Here is a 19,493-nt window from a genome sequence, read left to right as displayed (position 1 = left end):
ACTAGTCTAGATGCCATCTAAGTGTATTGAACCTCTAGAAACTACGAACTATATTGACTGCTCTGCATGATTATTTACACTGTTTTGACTGAACTGCCCAAATCATGTTTCAGCTCAAAAGAAAAGCAGGAGAAAATTTCCTGGAGGCAGTCTTAGACCTACTTAAGAATTGGGGAAATTATTTGGTGGCTTTCAATTTTTCAAATGAAAAATAAAATGCATGCATGTATGAATATTTATGCACTCAATAGGCTACAGTGGGTAGCATATAGCCTAGGTAAGGAAAAGGGGTAAAAAGGTAGGATGAAGTTCATTCTGAGGTCAATCTATTCAAGCAGGTCCATCAGTATAAATTAAATCAACCTCAGGGCTGCACTGACTTATGCTGGCTGCCAACAGCCTTAGGAATACAGACTGTCAGCTTGATCAGCCAAACATAACTGAATCCTACAACGTCCCTGTGTTGACTGGAGAGAAGGAGTGGCATAGGAACAGTAATACCAATTATCTTCCCTTTGAGGATTTATATCAGACCATAGGTGGTTCTTTATAATCATTTTTCAGGGACATTTTTACATCAGTGTTGTGTTTATTAAGGGTAAAGCAAAGACTGCATAGTTTGCATGGACATTTAACCCATTTGTTTTCGCAGTATATACCACATTGGTGCTATCAGTTTGAAATAGAGTTGTTGCTTTTTGGAAAAATTAGTCCTATGATTTATATTGGAACCTCCACGATGAAAGCCACAAATGACCCAAATAACCATTTGTCAGTGAGCAGCATGAGCAGGGCTGCTTCACAAGGAGGGCTGAGCCGGGGGTTGAAGTCATCCTGTTGCAGTCCCCCCAGGAAACCGGCTCCGTTAACAGCCTCCAACATGGTGAGAAGATGAGCCAGGTGAAGGCTACAACTACCTCATTAACTTTAATTTGCAGCAAAATCTGCCACCTCCTCTGATGCCTCGGAAAGCATCCATTTTTCAACAGCTCCAAGGCTTTGCTCCTTGCTCCTCTCTTCAGCCACTGCAAAAGCTGCTGGCTTGCAGCTCTCTGATGTGATTCCCCAGCCTGTTACACCCAGCAGTATCTCAGAGCAGAGGAGTAAGGAAATACTTAGGAAGTATATTTAGGAACTCCCATGGCAAGGGACATTTTTTCCTGCTCTTTCCAGTACATTTCACCTCTCACGTCATCTTAATAGAGCACAGAGTAAAATTGAGAGCATGTAAATGAGATAAAAACCACGCAGCACAGTGTCCTATGGCCTTACACCCACGGCCACAAATGAGAGTACGTGTGCATGGAAACATAATGTATTCCCAGTACTCTTAATTCTACCTAGATTCCTCCTAGATCTATGTTTGTTAGACTGCTCAATACCTAAAAGAAAATTAAACTTAAGTTTTCTTGGACTTGGAACTGCAAAGATCATGAAAAGAAGACTCTACAATGTTCTTTCTAAGCACAGTAGTTTATTTCTCTTTATTTAGTTACAAGTAGTAGCAGCCTGAGCAGCCTCACTCTGCGGTATGACAGAGCCCCAGGTCTGTCTCTGGCATCTTCTCCTGGATGGACCCCTCGGTTCCATGTGGTAGCTCTGTCTCCTTTGGCACCTGACTGGACTCCTGGGGTCATCCTGCCGTGTTGGGGCTGTTGTCCCGATTGTCCCCCTGGCTCTGCCTGCTGGCGAGAATCCTGGGGGACAGTGCCCCATCAGTGAGGACATGGCCTCCTCCAGGGTTGCCTCATCTCTTAGCTTGGGCCCCCCTCCTGGAGCAGCCCCACTCACACTGATCCCTTTCTTGTTACTAATTTTATTGATACCTGGGCCTCTGTGGCTCTCTACTAGAGTAGCATCAGAAGAACTTATGTATGAGATCAGGTGTGGAAAAACAAAATCAAGGAAGGTCCAAGCAACAATGATAGCATTTGCATAAGAATTGCATAGAGGGTCAATTTTTTTCTTTAATGATGTGTACCTTCAGATGAAAAAAAATAATTCTGCAAGATAGCTGTACATCTGCAGCAACTTATTGGAGTAGTAACCCTATGTGGTCTGGGCCAGCTTTTGTAGTCCTCTGCTATGTAGCTGGAAAATGGAAACCTAAGCAATTTTTATGATGTTGCTTATAGATTGTCAGAGAGTTGGGGAAAAAAGAAATTTTAAACATGAGTTTTCTCCATTTTATAGCCAATTAAGAACAATGCTTTTTTGGTTCTTTGTATTTTTTGGTCTATTGCATTTTAGAAGGGTTATAATAGTACACAACGTGAAGGGGAAAGATCTTTCCTTTCTGTTGCAGACATGCAGTAAGCTGTTTTCCAGCATGTGTATTGGTATTGATGGAGATGCTTTGTCTCCAGGCTGTCCTGAGATGGTGCAGAATGGGAGCCAGCACAGCTGGGGCTTTGCAATTTTAAGAGAGAAATTTTTAATATGGTGACAGAGGTGAGGTTGAGAGTTTGCTAAGAGGCTTATGAAAATCACCAGTCTAAATGGCATTGCACATCATAGCTGAGATCTCAGAAGAGCTCTGAAACGTTCTTATTGTTATCCTGAGTAACTGGGCAATTTGGACAGAATTAGCATTTCTGAGTCATGACTTTAGGAACGCCAATTGCTTTTAAATGCTAAAAGAGATGCAGAGCCTTTTTGCTCTTTTGCAGTGTTTTATCATGGTCAAAACTTGTATGAATATATGTCTTTGGTTTCTGTCCTCATGCACGTATTTCTGGAAATGCACAATTAAGGGAGGAGTTACCATGGATGGTGATGATATATATATCTACACACACCCCCCTTCTCCTAACACCCCAGTTCTAATTATGTCCTCTCCTGCAAATAACTGGCTTCTTCCTTTTGTCCTTTTTGTCATCCCTTGCTTCTTCTCTTTATTGTCCCTAGCAACTGCTGCTGTTGACTTCCTTTACACATACACAGGTAAGGTAATGTCGTCATCTGCCCCAGAAAGCACATATTGAAGGCTCTTTAGGAGAATGTCAACAAAAATAATTAATTGTTGTACTGCTACACTCTCTGAAAACTGCTTATCTATCTTGACTGTCCCTGCAGCTGGTTTTGAAGTCGAGCTGCTTTTTGACAAGCTAGTGGCATCTTCCTGCAATTTTGTGTAACTTATACTGAATTAAGGAACTAGTAGTATCTCATAGCATTCTTATTAGGAGATAAATATGGCCCCCTATTACCATGTTGAAAATATATAAAATCCTTTAAAACTTAGCATGGATATTCAGCAAATGGAACCTCTGTAATATTTTAATCTGTTTCATAAAACTGAGCCTGATAATTAATATCATGCCTGCTGCCATTTCCTCTTCCAAAGGAGGTTGCACTCAGCTCCAAGAGTAGCCAGAGGAAGGGGGCATGAATGGCAGCTGGCTGACATCACTCCTGCCCTGGAAATCCCCATAAAGCTAATAGGTCAGAAACAGCACATCTGAACGGCTGGTCTTGTCCTGCTCAGAGGCTTGTGCTTGGGAGCGTGGCGTTTCTGAGTTTTTTCAGGTTGCACTTGCCACCTTCTGTAATAGCTGGGCCTTATGCCTGGTTTTTGGTCCTTCTTCCATCCCCTAAATATCTGCACCCTGCTACTGTTTCTCAGTTCCCCCTCCAGTTTTACCATTGACTTGCTTTTCCCTGCACTTCTCCCTGGAGCTCTCCAGAGCCACCACGCTCCAAGCACTGACAGCTGTTTTCTTTAATGTTTCTAGTCTGTGTATCTTCCCCAGTCCTGTCTTGTCCGTGTCCCGTGCCATGTCCCCCACCCCGTGTACTCCATGGGACCCTTTGCAGGACAGTGGCTTGTCTCCCCAGCCCTCAAGCCTGGAGACACTGAAGGGACAGCCCAGCTGAGCTCGCTGTCCTGCTTGGGCAAGGGGAAGAGCAGGAGGACAAACCAGGCTGCTGCTCCTGCCTCACGCGGCACCTGGGGCAGCACTACCTGAAGCCTTTTGCTCAACTTCTTAGTTCAAAGGAAGCTTTACAGCTATCAGTGAAATATTTTGAAACTAAGTGATGAAGGGCAGACAGCACTTTTGTTCGTTCAAGTTGGGGGGGGGGGGGGGGGGGAGTTCAGTTTTCCTCTTGTTTGAAAATCTATTGTTAAACAGGCCCTGCTTCTCTCTTACATTTGCGACCTACCTCCTCTGAGAACCGCTCGCTGCTCTGCTCGTGAATGGTTTCTGGGCTGGGATTACTCACAAGAGATTCAGATTAACAGGAGTGATTAACGTTCACACAATTCAGCCTGTGTTTTTGGGTGTCCTTCTGCTATATGTAGAAAAAGTGTCTGTAGCACATAAAACTGGATTCCAAGAGGGTTTTTTTTCTTTTGTTCCCCTGCTCTTTATCAACCCAAGCTTTATGGATCTGAGGTGCAGCAGAGTCAGTGATGGGAGTAGAGGGGGTTACTAACTCCCCCGTCACTGTCATCTGTGCAATCCGCTGCTGGCAGGGAGGCTGGGCAGCACCAGCAGCCCTGGCGCCAGCGTTGAGCCCAGCCGTATGCTCCCACGTGAGGAAAAGTGTCCTTTTTCCCCAAAGCATGATTGTTTGCAATGCTTCTAAAACAAGGAGGTTTGTGTGTAGGGATGCAAGGCTTACGTCTAGCTTGGAGGGAAGACAACGTGGGCTGAAATGCTGCCTTTATGCTCCACTTCTCTGAATACTTGTGATTATTTTAAGTGACCTTGTTTTGTGAGTTTGGTTGTCAATTTAAAGTTTAGTAAGTATATTGGGGGAAAAAAAATCAGTGGACAATCCTGTGGAAACTGAGCTACAGTATTGTTTTTTTTAAAGTTCTGACTGGATTTGTGTTTTAACCAATGTGGTGGTGGTTATTCTGGTCAAGTGCTGGCCACTTCTTCATGCTCAAAAAGCACAGTGTTAGAAAGTTATCAGTACGTAGTTAGTGTTCCTGTTCTTTGCCAAACACCAGTGTTTCTAGCTGTCTGAAATTTCAGGCAGTAGGTGTGTTTGTTAGTAATACTGGAATTTATGTGGTAGTTTTCAAAAACAATAGCTAAAGTGCAGCTGCTAATCACCCTAAAAGCTGCCCTCTGAACAACAGAAACCTGCTTTTTAAAACTCCATTTAAAAGGGGAAAAAAAAATGTGGTGAGGAATTGTTCTGCCTTTAATCCATTAAAGTTTGAGGCTGGTGAAAGAGTTTTCCAAAACCTTACTGGCTGTCAGCCAAGTTGGGATCAAAATAATCTGCACTGGAACAATCAAGAGCTTGATTGTTTTACGATTAAATTTTCTTTTCATCCCTTAGTCTAAAGTTGCAGAGGGCTCTGCAGGTGTCTGAACAAAGGAGGGTCAGGGAGGGAGGGAGAGACAAATGAGAGAATCAGAAAGCAGTGGCTGATGTTTTTCGCTTCGGTTTGTGAATTTCTCTCATTAGTTTTTTCTTCACCAGTAAATAAGAATTGTGCTGAAAACTAATATTCACATACAAGTTTGACAAGAAGGGAATGTAACTCTTTGTTATGTTTTTGTAAGTCAGACTTATGTGAGTTAATTGTGCTTCTGATGAAAAATAGCAATATTTTTGCTACATAGGTTTTCACCCTAAGATAATTTGAACTTCCTATAAGATAAAACAGAATTCAACTGCCTAGTAAAAGATGATTATTCCTGGCTAAATATGATTATTCCACTGTTTATAGTGCCTTGGGAGAGTCTAAGTTATTCTTGTCCTGTGTAGGGATGTTTTAATGACTCTTTGACTTCTGATTTCATCCTGAAAGTAGTTAGAAAATTGTTGTGATATTGAGTAGCCACCAGATGGTGGTATGATAGAGGTAATAGAGATAACATGTACTAGGGGTTTAGCTGTAAGCTAAAATCAGGGGAAAACCAGTAATGATAATAGGATACTATTTTTATAGGTTGTTGCATGTATTTGAAAAAACAAGCTGTCATATCCTAAATACAAACCGTATAGGTTTTCTGAACAACAAACACTTCTTCTGTGTTGAGTCGGCATAAGGCAAAAATATGTACCCAGAGACACCATTCTTCTCGCTGTTCAAGTAGAAGGGTACCTTGAGGAGCACATCATCTGGGATCAGCATACATTTGTTAGTATGGACACTTGTTTGTTAAGGTGGTGGAATTGTTATCATAGTTCTGTTGCTTAGTAAACTTGCTAAAGACAAAACACCAACTTTCTTCAGGGCCCAGAAAGAGGGACTTGCCTGTATTTCATCTGGTGACATTGATCAGCTTACCTGTTCTGGTTGCCACATGTTGCCTTAGATGCAATAGGAAAGCCTGAACTTCAGGGTACAAGCCATCAAAGAACCATCACCTGGACTCATGATAAACCAGGGAAGAAATGTTGAGCGTGTTCAGAAACATCACAGACTTCTTTGGATGTGTCTGTCTCCGGCTGCTGCCAGAACTGAGTTACTGGCATAGGTGAACTGCTCCAGCTCAGCAGTTTTTCATTGCCCTCTTTCCTGAGGTTTTGAGGCTCAGTGCTGCAACTTGCATGCTAATGAACTAAATAAAAGTTGTGTAAATGCATAATAGTTTAAAAAGAACAAAAACAAACCACAGAATACTGCTGTGAGTATATACACATTATTCAGCTACTTGCTTCCAGTTTGTAATTACCTCCCCTGTCCCGTTTCCTTCTGTGAAAAAGTACTTCAGGCATCCAAAGTGGTCCAGAGAGCTTCACAGGACCTGATCTAAACTTCATGAAAAAGCTGGAAGAACTTGCAAGGGGATTTATTGAGACGACAGAGAAAACCATGGCTTTAGAAAAGCTATGGGAGGAAAACTCAAAGTTCTCAGGTAAGCTGTGATCTTTCTAACAATGAATTGCTTTGTCTATCAGGTAGTGATAATCAAACAAAGGAATACAAACTAAAATTTGAGCTGATCTGAAAAAAAGCCACTTTTATGATTACAGTGGCCATCATAAAATTTTCAGATAAACAGCTTTCTAAAACTGTGCCCTTGCTTTACTGCTTGATAGTTAACAAAATACTGTGAGGGGAAAGGTTTCAAGGTAAGGATTAATAATCTAAGTACATGGTTACTTGGTCTAACATGTCTTCAAAAGTAGCTTATCAGGATTTAAGTCTTTCTTCCCAGGTTTTTCTGTTGTACTAGAAAGTACAGGGATGGAATACCTCAGTAGCTCACACCTGGTGACCTTTAGGCAAACAAGCCAGTCTCACACTAAGAGAGTAAGACTGGAAACACCAAGTTCCGATGCTTCCGCTCTGTTCCCACCCATACTGTGCAGCCTTGCTGCTGTAGCAGGTCGGCATTTAAGACCTACTACTACCCTGCCTTTCTGGCTGAGTTCTCACGCAGAAAGATTTAGGTGAAACAGTCATTTTCATGCCTGGCCGGCTGGGAGCTAGTATGTTCATCTGGCATTGATGTGATGATTTTGCCTTACTGAAAAGTGAATGGTAAGCAATTTCTTTTAAATTGTTTTTGTGATAATAGTAAAAGTATTGGAAAGCACAGAAAATCAAGTGGATCACTATCTTTCTAGGATATTAGTTGTTTAACGTACCTTTACTCCTGTAGAAATGCCCTTTGTGTACTACTTGCTATTGCTCATCAAATTGATTCTTCGGAAGTTAATAATGCCTCTCTGTAAAGGAAAATATTTGATTTTACAGGGCTCCATAACATCACCACTTTTCTTACTGTAAGTATTTTTACAGTCTATTTCTAAATTACAGTTCTGGATTTTGAGTCATCTTTATTATAATGGTTAGAAATTTGTATCCTGTCAAGTTTTAGTAAACTATCTTTAAAGAAAATTGGTATGTTGTTGAAGGAAAAAATGACGTCTGTAAATCTGATTCAGTTCAGTGGTTTCCGGATTACTGATTTAAACCAGTCTAGGTTGTTAGTAGCTAAAATTCACAGCTATTTGAAGGCTAATTGTTCATTAGGAGCAATTTAAAAGTGCATCTGCCAGACCTTGTGTAATTGTACAAAATGATACCACAAAATGTCTTGCAAGGAACTCTTATCCTAATATGTACTTATTATTAAAAACAAGCAAACAAAACCAAAACCCCGAACTCCCTCCAAAAACAACTGAAAACTTAAAGGACTGCAATAAGATTGAAACAATGGGGATTTTGCTTGGATGAGATTACTTTGAATTCAGATTTGTGATCCAGTAAATATGGCAAGCGGACTCAAGTGGGGGTGAAGGAAGGCAGAGTTGCAAGATGTAGCGTAATTCCTTCCAGAATCAATTTGGCAGTTTATGTAAAATGACTTTGATCTTTGTTCTGTGCCAGTCTTTCACCCTTCCAATCTCAAAAAAAAAAAAAAAAAAAAAAGGCTGAATGGGCACAGTAGTGGGTCTCTGTTACTGTCAATTTTATACATTTCACAGATCGCTGATTTCACTTTAAAAATCTTTTAAAATGCATTTTTTCCGTATGTGATTGATTGTAAGTGCTACTTCATGAAACCTAGATTTCCAATTTATAACTTGAAATTAGATGGCATTTTTGTAGTAACACTTTTAAATTGTTCATAAGATACTTGATTGAAAGGAGCTGTATCAATATAAAATTTCATTTCTGGAATGGAATACAAATAGAAATAATGTATTTATCAACATTAAGAAAATATTTAGTTGAAAGTAGCCTATCATTATTAGTATCAGAGCTTGTATACACAAGCTGCTTTTTGTATAAACCATGCTCATGTAACCATTATCTAAAAGAGCCCTAGTGAAACATTAATTTAGAGAAACAAAGACTGCACAATAAACAACTATGATAGATCCTATGTTTTGCGTAGGCATCTGATAGTGTAGTCCTGTAAAAGAAGTGGTTTCACCCCAGTCCATCTTTAAAGAGCCATTCTTATCAATTATTATTCGACACCTCACCCCCCCAATTGGTGAATTGTGGTGAATTACCAAAGCTAGAGGAACGTTTCCATTTTAAAATTCATAGGAGGCAGGGGTAGCTGAAGTAACATGCACCTGCTAATTTTTTTCTGTTAATAGAAGTGTTGCATATAAATGTGTTTTCTTCACATAAAGATGGATTTGAATGAAGTGGAGGAAATAATTTCTAGAGCAGAAAACCTGTACAAGCAACCATATTTCTGGAACCTTCTGCATTCACTCCCTCGCCTTGAATTGAACAGCTTTTATACAGAAGATGGGTTTGATGCCATGGCACAGTTTCTAGAAATTATTCAAAAGTAAGTAATTTTACATGCTTGAAAGTGCTCTGTTTTAATATTTTACCTGCAATCTTCTTCTTCTTACTGGCTATTCAATAAAATAAGCATCCTTATCAGTGTAAGAGGCTGAAATTTTCTTCTGTTTACCAGATTCTGCTTTTATAGAGATGTGGTAGGAGTTTTCACCTATTCTGATTCCTTCATAACTGTATTTTTCATCTCTCAGCTCAGCAGAGATTCCCTAGGAGTCTCCAAGAAGTAGATTCATCTTAGCAATGGCTGAAATTAGCCCATCACATAACATGGCTTTGAACTTTGTAATGTGCTTTGGGACTCTTTAAAAGAATATTTACATATGAATATAAGAAAAATCATAGTTTGGATTCTAATCAACTGTCCTGGTTCTGGCAAGGACAGAGTTAATTTCACAAAGAGCCAGGACAGGTGAGCCAGGCTGGCCGGGGGCTATTCCATACCATGCGACATCATGTTCACCACAAAAGGGGGCCGGTCGGGCAGGGGCGGGTTCGGTGTGGCTCTGGGACAGGCTGAGCATCCGGTCGGTCCTCGGATCGGTAAATTGTTCTTTGTTATCACCCATTGTGAATATCTGTTATCAGTACTGCTGTTGATTGTTTCCCTCTCCTTGCTGTCCCAGTAACCTGCCCTTATCCCAACCCTCGAGGCTTTGCCGTTGTTTTTCCGTTCTCCTCCCCGTCCCGCCGGGGGAGGGGTGAGCGAGTGGTGCGTGGCACCCAGCTACCGGCTGGGGCTAAACCACGTCATCAACTTAATATGTGAAGAGGAGACTCAGATATTTACACTCGGGTTTTGTTTTTTCAAATGCTTTGCTGCCCTTCAATGACTAAATTGGCCATAATTAATGCAATTTGGAAAGCAAACCACAAAAATCAATGCACACTTCTTGACTAGCTTTGTATCACTAACACACATTTCTAGAGGTCCTAGCTCAGGCAGAATTTAGCCAGCAGAAAGGATCATAGATTTACAACTTCTCCCACTTCCTGGGCTGTACCATCTTTGCTGTGTCTCTGAGGTGCTTAATAGAAAGTTTTCACAACTACTTGACAAAGTTGAATAGCGTTGTGGGGGTTTTGTGTTTGGGGTTTTTTTTTTCTTCTTTCCTCCTCTCACATATGTTGGAAACTTGTGATCCATTCTAACAAAACTGGATTCTTATTTTCATAATAACAAAGGAACGCTATAGTAAATAACTGGTAAATCTGATGTAAACTAAGCAGTAAATTACAGCTACACTAACAAGGAAGTTTGTTTCACAGCTAAAGTGACTAAGACTGGGATTTGTAAGAAATTCAATAGATATATTTTTATCAATGCATTCTCTAATGTGCTTTGTTTAATTTGTTGTGAGAATAAGTTTTCTGTTGCTTTAAAGGTTCTTTTTTTCTCTGCAGATTGGGTAGAAGTAAAATTTAAGTATTCTGCATCCATCCTGCCTTGTTGCAGGGATAACTGGAAGAACTCTTGTGGTGGTTTTGCTTTCATTTTTACTCTTTAATTCTTTTTCCCCCTCTCTCTTTTTTTTTTTTTTTTTTTTTTTTTTAATAGGACATCGGTCCTCTTAGGAGACATTTCCTTAATGAAAACTCTCACTGTAAAATCTAAACTTGTGGTTTTGTGGTTTGTTTGTTTTTTCCTCGTGAAATGTCTAATTTGATAAAACATCAGTTTTTCAACAATAAAGTATTTTAATATTCAGTTGCTTGAACTTCATCTTTTTCCACCAAGCCCTTTCAGTTTTTTGGGTGTATAGAGAGCTTGATTTTTGTTTTATTTTTCACTTTCAGTACCTTAGCATCATTGAAGGATTTATTGGGCAAAAGTTTCTATGAAGTGGTGAAGACAGCACTGAATTTAACTGCTGCATCAGTACAGGATAGGAGCTTAGAAGGTAATGAATTTGCTTCAGATTTTTTTAAAGTGCCTTGTAAGCATGCTGGGAATAAATGACAGCAGTAACTGTCTGAGCTTCTCCTAGATTTCTAATGTAAAAGGTCTAAGAATTGAACTATATTGCTGTAGAGCTAACCAATTTCTTTATCGATCTGTTTTTTAAATACTAATAACTAAATTTCATCAGACTGTGGCAGCTATTTGATAAACAAAGCACATTGATCTAATATATCATGTTCAGAATGATCTTTCAGTGGTGAATTTTGGAGAAAGACTGAGTCACTGCAAAAGATAATTTCTATTTGAAAGAAGGATAGCCTCTTGTTTTGGATATGCATGTTAAGCATTATGGCTGTTTAAGTTTCATCTGTTATAAATTCTGGTCTCAGCTGAAGGCCTGTGTTGCCCCATCTGCTGCTTGAGTATGGGAGATGAGTTTAACTGGAGAAGGTAGGCTGGCCCCAGGGCAACTCCTCAAAAAAAAGGTCAGGAACAAGTTTCACTGGCAAACTGTCTGGTGGCACGCCGTTAGATTCTAGGTACAGCTGTCTGCTCTGCATAGAAGGTCAGGCTAAGAATTACATGAAGTCTAAATCCCACTTCAGCTGTCAAAACCAAGACTGAAGCGGCACAAAGGTGATATGCTGGAGACCCTGCACAGAGGGTGAGTTTGAATTCCCTGTGTCTTGTGGTATTCCTGTTCAGCTATGATTCATGTCCAGGCTGCACACACACATTTGTATGACTGTGCAGAATTAGACACACAGTTCAGAGTGACACCCCGCTAGGTCTGCTGGCAGTCACTGTGCATCTCACCATTATCGTATCAGCTGTTGGAATACCATCAGATTAACTGACTTTATCATACTACTAATGCAATCATGGATTTTATCCCAGTGAAATTGGTGTTCAGGTGCACACAGTGTTTTATTTTCTTTTTTTTTTTTCCAAAAAGCTGGAAACATGGTACTTTGATCTCATCAAGTATTGAACCGTCAAGAAACAACATGAACAAAAAGCAGGAATGATGTAAACAGAAGGTTTTCTTCTTTCAGGTTTTCAGTATAATCTTTCTCTTGGGGATGTTTTGTGGAATCCACATGCTGTGAGAGCAGAACTTGAATCCAGGTTTGGTTTTGATGGTCTTCATGTTGAGCAGCTGCTAAGTTACACAGCACAATTAACAGAGGTAAACCACTTGAAAATTTCAGTGTCTCTCCCTTTCATCTTTGTTTTTGTTTGTACCCTGAAGGGATTTTTCATGCCTTACAGAAGCTATAGTCATATCTTAGATTTGTGAAGCAGCTACAAGACTGCTAAATATCCTGGCTTCATTCCCATCATAATAAATCTATTTAGCTTCAGCTGGACTTCCTGCACATGGAGATGCTGATAGGTGTACATTAATGAATTTATGCTTCTCTGAAGTCACCACTGAGTATGGCAAAGTCCTGAGTTTATTATCAAATCCTGTAGACAATTCTGGGGTTTACTCCTCTGAGCTCTTAAACTAGATCCTAGATTTGAAGCTGCCCAGATTAATTTGGCAGGTAGCATTTTTCATCTGGTTTGCTCTTTTGTGTGTAAATTAAGGCACATGAAGAGTCCTTTCTTCTCAGTTGTGCGGTCTTGATATGAATATACTTGACTGATGAGTTGTCTCAGTGGGGCTATTCAAATATGCCGGTGATGTGTCAAATTTTGAAGAAAATCTCTTCTCTCAGAGAGGGCTTTCTAACCTTTCTTCTAGTCCAAAGTGATCTGTTGTGATGGTCTGGTTTGAACTGCAGAAAACTTGAACCGTCTTTTGAATTGCTACTGAAGTTCACAGTTTTTCAATAGAACATTCTGTTATTTATCTGAAATCTGTTTGCTCTTTGACAGGTACAGTCTAGAGTTGTACTCCAGAAGAGCTCACTATAAAAACAGCTGATTTACAAAAAGGGCTAAATTATAAAACACTTGACTTTTAAATGGCCTTTTAATGAAGTACCAGTGATGGTCCAGTTTGATCAACTGAACTGAATTCGACTGCAGCCTGTTAGCTATGGTTGGCTGTGTAATCCCAGGCAACTCCCTTGCTTCCTATATATAGATTAAACTAATATCTTGGCATTGTGTTAGGGCACTGAAGACCTTCAAAAAATATGAAAAGAAATATGGAAGCCTGGACAATGTCTGTTCTGAGCAGTTCAATTTTGTATGTAATGGCCCAGATAGTTTAGTGTCAAAATATCTGCAAAACTTTTAGTAAATTTTCTAGTCACAGTTGAAAGGAGTTAGGGTGTAAGTATCTCAGAAAGACATTAATAGGGAGAAATAAAATGTGCTAAATTATTTTTATATGCTTTAATAAAATTTATATGATTGGGAATAATAAATCTTTCAACAAAGAATTTAGAAGTCAGGCTATGAGGAAAAAATTTTTACTTCTTGGCCACACCGTTGAAACCTGCCAACTTCAATTTAAAACTAGTTTGCTGCATGTGATCATCGGTTGAGATATACCATTGTATGGAATACTTTTTACCTTTGTACAGAATACTTTTTACATCAGTAATTTTTATACTTGTGAACTTGCTTCAATACAGTTATTCTAGTGTAGGTGTACTGTATCATTGTCAAGCTAGTTCAGCATCAGCCTGCAAATGACTGTAGAAGTAGCAACACTGGTGTAACTACATCGTCAAAATTCCTTGCATATACAAGTATCATAATTCTGCCTGGTGTATGAGAACCCTAATGGGGCCTCTGGTATTTTATACAGCACTCTGCATGTGGAGTACTTTGATGTACGTGCTCCAGAATATGAGGCTGGATTAAATGGGCTTTGTTCTCACTGAAGAAGGCTATGTGATATTCTTTTTTCACCAACGAGTAAGTTGATAGCAGAGGTAACACTCAGCAGCTCTCTTGAGATGCTCATCAATTTCTTATGTCCCTGCCAGATTCCCACAAGAGAGACACTGGAACAGTTTGTGTGCTCTGCTCTGTCCAGTGTGCCAGAAGATGAAGCAAACAAAGAGAATAATGAAGAGGGCTGTATTTCTGCGTGGCATGAGGCCAAACTGTATCTTGTTAATGCTGTCAGCAAGCTCAGACTCTATGCACAGGTATGCTTTAATAAGTTAATAGATTAAATTCCTAAATTTTGCATGTAGGCTGTCAACAGTAACTCAGCTAAAAGACCTGAGTTAGCTATTAAATGTTATTGTCGTGAACTTTTTTATCTTTCTACTAAGACAAAGTAATCCTTAGAAAGCGTCGTTACGGTGGCAAAATAATTCATCACCATGTGTCCACTTAATCAGATTTTCTCATTAACTCAAATACAGATTTGAAATCTAATAGGGACTATAGTGAAATATGCTGCACTGCAGAGGCCTGGCAGAAGGAAGACCCATTAACTGTGCCACTTGAGCCTGACTTTTGGGCAAAACTGAAAGCAGACTACAGACCTCCACTGATATAGTATATAATTCATTTATTTTTAATTCCCCTCCACTATCTCTGGCAATAGAGGCTGAAGCATGTTGAAGGGTATGAGAGTAAATTTCCAGTATAGCATCTTAAAATTCTACTCTGGCAAAACAGCTTGCCATGCAGTCTCTATGATGACACGTTTGTAGTTGCATGGAGAAAAGGATAAATCATTCAGATGTTTCCTAAGGAAAGCATTTGCCTAGCTGCCTTAACGCTGGTGTTTGTTTTTCCACTGAAATATGGGGTTTTTTTCCATTAAAATATATCAGTGTGTATCAAGCTGCTCTGGAGATGTTTGCAGTATCATCTAAGGAAAGCACATAGAGCTTAGTGTGTATTTCCTCAAAAATGTAGACTTTGATTTCTCTCTTGGTAAAGGTTTCACTGATGTATGATGACTTGAAGTAATCATTTAATGTGATTGCCAAAACTAATGCACTAATTCCTATTGTAGCCATAGGAAAATCCACTAGTAATTTCAGCCATGATTTTCAAATTCTTTGCAAGAGCTGACATCCTTATGATGGCAACTTGAAATACTGTAAGCTGTTGGCCACTGGGAATTCCCTTGGTGAACGGGACGTCTTTCATAGTAAAAATCGGTTATAAGTACTTGGCATTAAAAAAAACACAGTAGGTTTGGCCAGGCCTTGGTATGCCTTATTCTAGGCTACACAATAGGAGCGTGCAGGCTCCTTCTCCATCTCTTCGTGTAATGGGACCCCAAAAATGTTGAGGCTGCTGCCTTCCATCCTGTTGGTAGTGTAGGCAGAAGACCTGTAAGGGAAAGCAAGCCTGAGTAATTGACTGTGAAGGTCTGCTTTTGGCTGGGTTCAGTCTCAAGCCATCTTTTTTACCATTCCTAGGTCTTTGGGCAAGGACAGCAGAGCATAAGATGTTAGTTCTCTGTATGATGTAGCATGCTATATTGCCAACTTGCAAGTCAGTCCAAACTGTATTGAAACCTTTGTGAGGCCAGTCATTTCTGAGTCTAGACACATTGTTAGGGAGAATTTTTACTATCATTATTAATTGTGCTTTTTTTAAAGACATGCGAATTCTGTGTATTGTGTAAATAAGAAAGCTTTGATTCTCTAACAACGTGCTTTCTGTTTTGCATTCAATCTGCTAGGTATTTGAGCAAGGGTTCAGCAGCAGCAGGCTCTCTCAGAAACTCCTTTTGGAACTTGAAAGAATCATAGGTGATTTAATGTCTCAGTTTCTAGAAGACAGGGAAGCCAGGAAACTTTTATCTGAGATAAATACCCTGATCCAGCAATGGAATGAGAACGCAGATGCCTACTTTTCGGAAGGATATACTGCATCTCATGATCTGTAAGTTATACCTATCTTTTTGCAACTTGTCTTATAAAGTTCAGATCAACTTGAATATTTACTTTCACATTACATTTAATTGATTTCTGATTTTTGTCTGTCTCGTGTTTTTATTTTTTATTCTGTAATTCAAAACGTTACATACAGTCAAATAGTTGTGCTGATCCATACACATTCTGAAAAAGAAATTAACTCTGTGATTCAGAGTATATCTACTTAGAGGTTCAGCAGAGAACCCAAGTACATGATCAGGAGTCATAGGAATCAGCAGCTGTGTGTAATTAAACATTTTGAACTAGGACCTGAATTCTTTATCGTGTTCTGCAATTCCCACAAATTGTTTCTGTGACTCAGTAATGCTTCTCATGAATGTATGCTATAGGATCAATCTACTCATGTACAGCAAGTCCAGTGCATCTGAAATCTTTTGTATTTTTGTTATAGGAGTCATACTCACGTTAGTTTGTGCAGGAGATCTTGGAACAGATGCCTACTGTGGAGAACAGAATTACAGTGTAATGCTATGTGTTTGTATATAGATGTAATATCTAGGGCACTTAGAGGCTAAGATTTCTTTTAATGTTTTTGAACTTAGAGTTTCAAGTTCCCTGTTTAGCTTAACACTTAATGCAAATGTAAGCAGTTTAGACAAAGATATGGCTATAAGTTCTGTACTTATTAATAATGATTTGTTTTGTTGAAGCAGTCCAAATCTTCCTGTACAGTAGAGTTATTCTTTTAGCAGTTGATCACTACTCTAGTAGAAATCTATTTTGTTGCAACTTTGGAAATGCCTTCAATTTCCATTTCAGGACAAGTGCAACTACAAGCTTGTAAAAATTGTGCTTTGATTTCAGTATTCTGATTCACAGCATATGTTTTAAAGTAAAATCAAGAAAATTTTTCTGGGTGATGTATGCAAAATGAACTGGTCTAAGAATTCTGTTTCCCTATCTACTTAAGAAACAACAAAACCAAACAAACAAAAAAAAAGGACTCGTGCTTAACCTAACAGTCACTGGTGGAATAGCAGCCACTACCTCCTTTTCCCATCTTTGAGTATTCAGAAGCATTTTTTCATACAGTAAATGGCTTGATAGAAAATGAACTCTTTCATGAGAAATTTCTTTTTTTTTTTTTTTTTTTCTTTCTGCTGCAAAGGGGAGGAAATGAGATGATTTTGTGTGAAAATCTTCCCTAACATTAATGGTTTTGACCTTCAGGTAAATTAGTCTGAAAAGAAGTAGACTTGTCCATGAAAACAAGTTGTACTTCTCACCTGGGAGACTGATCAGTGAATGCTGAGTCAGAGGGGTTCTTTTGTTTTGTTTTTGCTGCGGTTTCCTTAGTTTGCCAAGGTTTTTGTAAAATCCATTTTCTACTGTTAAGGGAGAGACTGCCGTCAAATTGTTCAATAATTTAGTAGTACATTTTGGAATTTTGGTTCTTTTTTTTTTAATAAAAAGAAACTGCTATACTGCTGCTGTTGTAAGATTACAAAGTAGATGATATAGTGACTGCACAACAAAAAAAATCCCATAATTTTCCAGCAACTTTACCTTTTTGTTTGTAATATGCCATATTTCTGTGCTCTACCTCTTTTGATTGCAGAATCCTGCATCTGGAGAGAATGCAGTCTGTACTTCAGGGTATACCTCAATGGCCTGTTACAAAGAGATTGCTTCTGGTAGATGGAGCTGTAAGGAACGTAATAGCACAGTATTTATACTTCACTGAAGGTAAAGCTGCATGGTGGTTACTCGTTACTAGCACTCAAATGACTTCCACAGAATAACATGGGAAATGGATAACACTCTACCTCTAGGAAGTCATTTGGGCTCTGTAATACATGTCACACTTGGATATTTACAGCAGCTTTTGAATTCCTAAAATTTTGTTTCCCTTAGTGATGCTGGAACACAACATATTACCTGTTTTTGCTTCTCATATCAGGAATAAACAATTTCCTTAGGCATCTTGTATGATGTTGTATGCTGCTGTGGCTGTTGCTTAAAGATATAACTCAAGAAAAAGAACCTGCTTAATAAAAATTAAAATTATCAATGCTTGAGAAGCTTCTGATGCCATCAGTCAAATATATGTGCACAAGAAGTCTTAGGTTTAGATTTAGATGCAGCTTGACTTTTCTGGCTGGTCATTGCATGTGAAGCGAAATGCTGAGTTGGACATACGGATTTTCTGATCTCCTTAAGTAAGGATTTGATTGAGGGCTGTGAAGCAAAGAGGCAGGGTGATTATTTCTTGGGGGGCTATGCTTTTGGACACAAAGCTAGGCTGGTGGTGAAGGAAGTAGAAGGTGCCATTCCCAGAAGAGAGGGGACAGTATTGAAGAACTCAGGGCAAGTGGAGGTGTATTTTACAAGCAGTTGGGGAACTGGATCTATTTTCAGCAGTTTGGCTAAGATGAACTAGCTCCCATGAAGTTCTTGTAAATATGGCTGTTCAGTAATTGTGACTTTCAGATTTGGAATACATTTATAATATTATACCGTGTGCTAGGACTTGGATTGTGTGATGCTCAGCACCATCATACCCAGGAGTTGGTCAGCTATATAATCATATTATAAGGTCCACACAGATCTGGATTAAAAAAAAAAAAAAAGGAAAAGGGACAAGATATCTTTCTGTGAAGCCTTTTAGTGGAGACCTGCAATACTATAATCTAGGTGTATATAGGAAGAATACTTATATTAGTCAGTTGTAATTAGGTATGTGAAAAACATGCTTTTCATCAAATACCTTTTGGGGACATTAATAGTCTTAAATTACTTGATATTTGCATATCTTTACAGTAAAGAACAAACAATATATTAAAAGTACAAATTTTGTCCAAGATGCCACTGAAATTGTCCTTGATTTTAGCTCGGATGTCTTCAGACTACAAATAAAAACCTCTTGTTTGAAGATCACTGTTGGAAATTAACACAGACTCTGACACAAGTTTTGTGTATTTTAGTACTGTGTATCCTTACTAGGAGTAAGGGTTGTGCAGATCACATTACAGCATCAGTGATAACAGTGAAGACCACTTTCCTTGGGTTATGTTGTATGACACATGTATGCTTCTTGCCTTTAATGGCTTTATAGCTGATTACTCTGAGAATTTAGCAAGCAGTTCTCTTGTTGATACACAAAAGCCCTGATATAATCCAGCATACCTTTTAGCTGTATCAGCTAACTGAACTAAACTGTAAAATCTATTTTAGCCTCTAAAAATGAACAAGGATTGAGTGCATAGCAGGGAGCAGTTCTCATGAGAGAACAAGTACTCTTTCAACATAATTTTCCAAAGGTGCACTTTTCAGACATTTAATATTAAATTTTCTGATTGTTTATCTTCTGGATTGATAAGGTCATTGAATCAAAAGGTGTCATTTTTGTCTTGTGTGTTTTGTTTTATAGCACGTGGCCACATGTAATCAGTACTGCTAGTTGTATTACTGAATCCTGATTTACATGTGCACCCAAACCTGCAAGACACCTCTGAAACTTCAGGATGGTTTCTGT

General features: G+C 39.0%; 1 protein-coding gene across 1 annotated transcript in view; it reads left to right on the top strand.

Annotated features, from left to right (window-relative positions):
- ABCA13 (ATP binding cassette subfamily A member 13) overlaps positions 1-19,493 on the top strand; it is a 199,117-nt gene that overhangs the window by 9,407 nt on the left and 170,217 nt on the right. Inside the window, exons 4-10 of the mRNA XM_054817845.1 lie at positions 6,676-6,827; positions 7,673-7,701; positions 9,067-9,230; positions 11,042-11,145; positions 12,203-12,336; positions 14,096-14,260; positions 15,763-15,965. Of these exons, the coding sequence (XP_054673820.1) occupies positions 6,676-6,827; positions 7,673-7,701; positions 9,067-9,230; positions 11,042-11,145; positions 12,203-12,336; positions 14,096-14,260; positions 15,763-15,965 (951 nt within the window). The remainder of the gene's footprint in view (positions 1-6,675; positions 6,828-7,672; positions 7,702-9,066; positions 9,231-11,041; positions 11,146-12,202; positions 12,337-14,095; positions 14,261-15,762; positions 15,966-19,493) is intronic.

The sequence above is a fragment of the Grus americana genome, chromosome 2, assembly GCF_028858705.1.
Source record: "Grus americana isolate bGruAme1 chromosome 2, bGruAme1.mat, whole genome shotgun sequence".
Classification (NCBI taxonomy): Eukaryota; Metazoa; Chordata; class Aves; order Gruiformes; family Gruidae; genus Grus; species Grus americana.
Note: the sequence above shows the minus strand (reverse complement) of the source record. Positions and strands in the feature narration are given on the sequence as shown.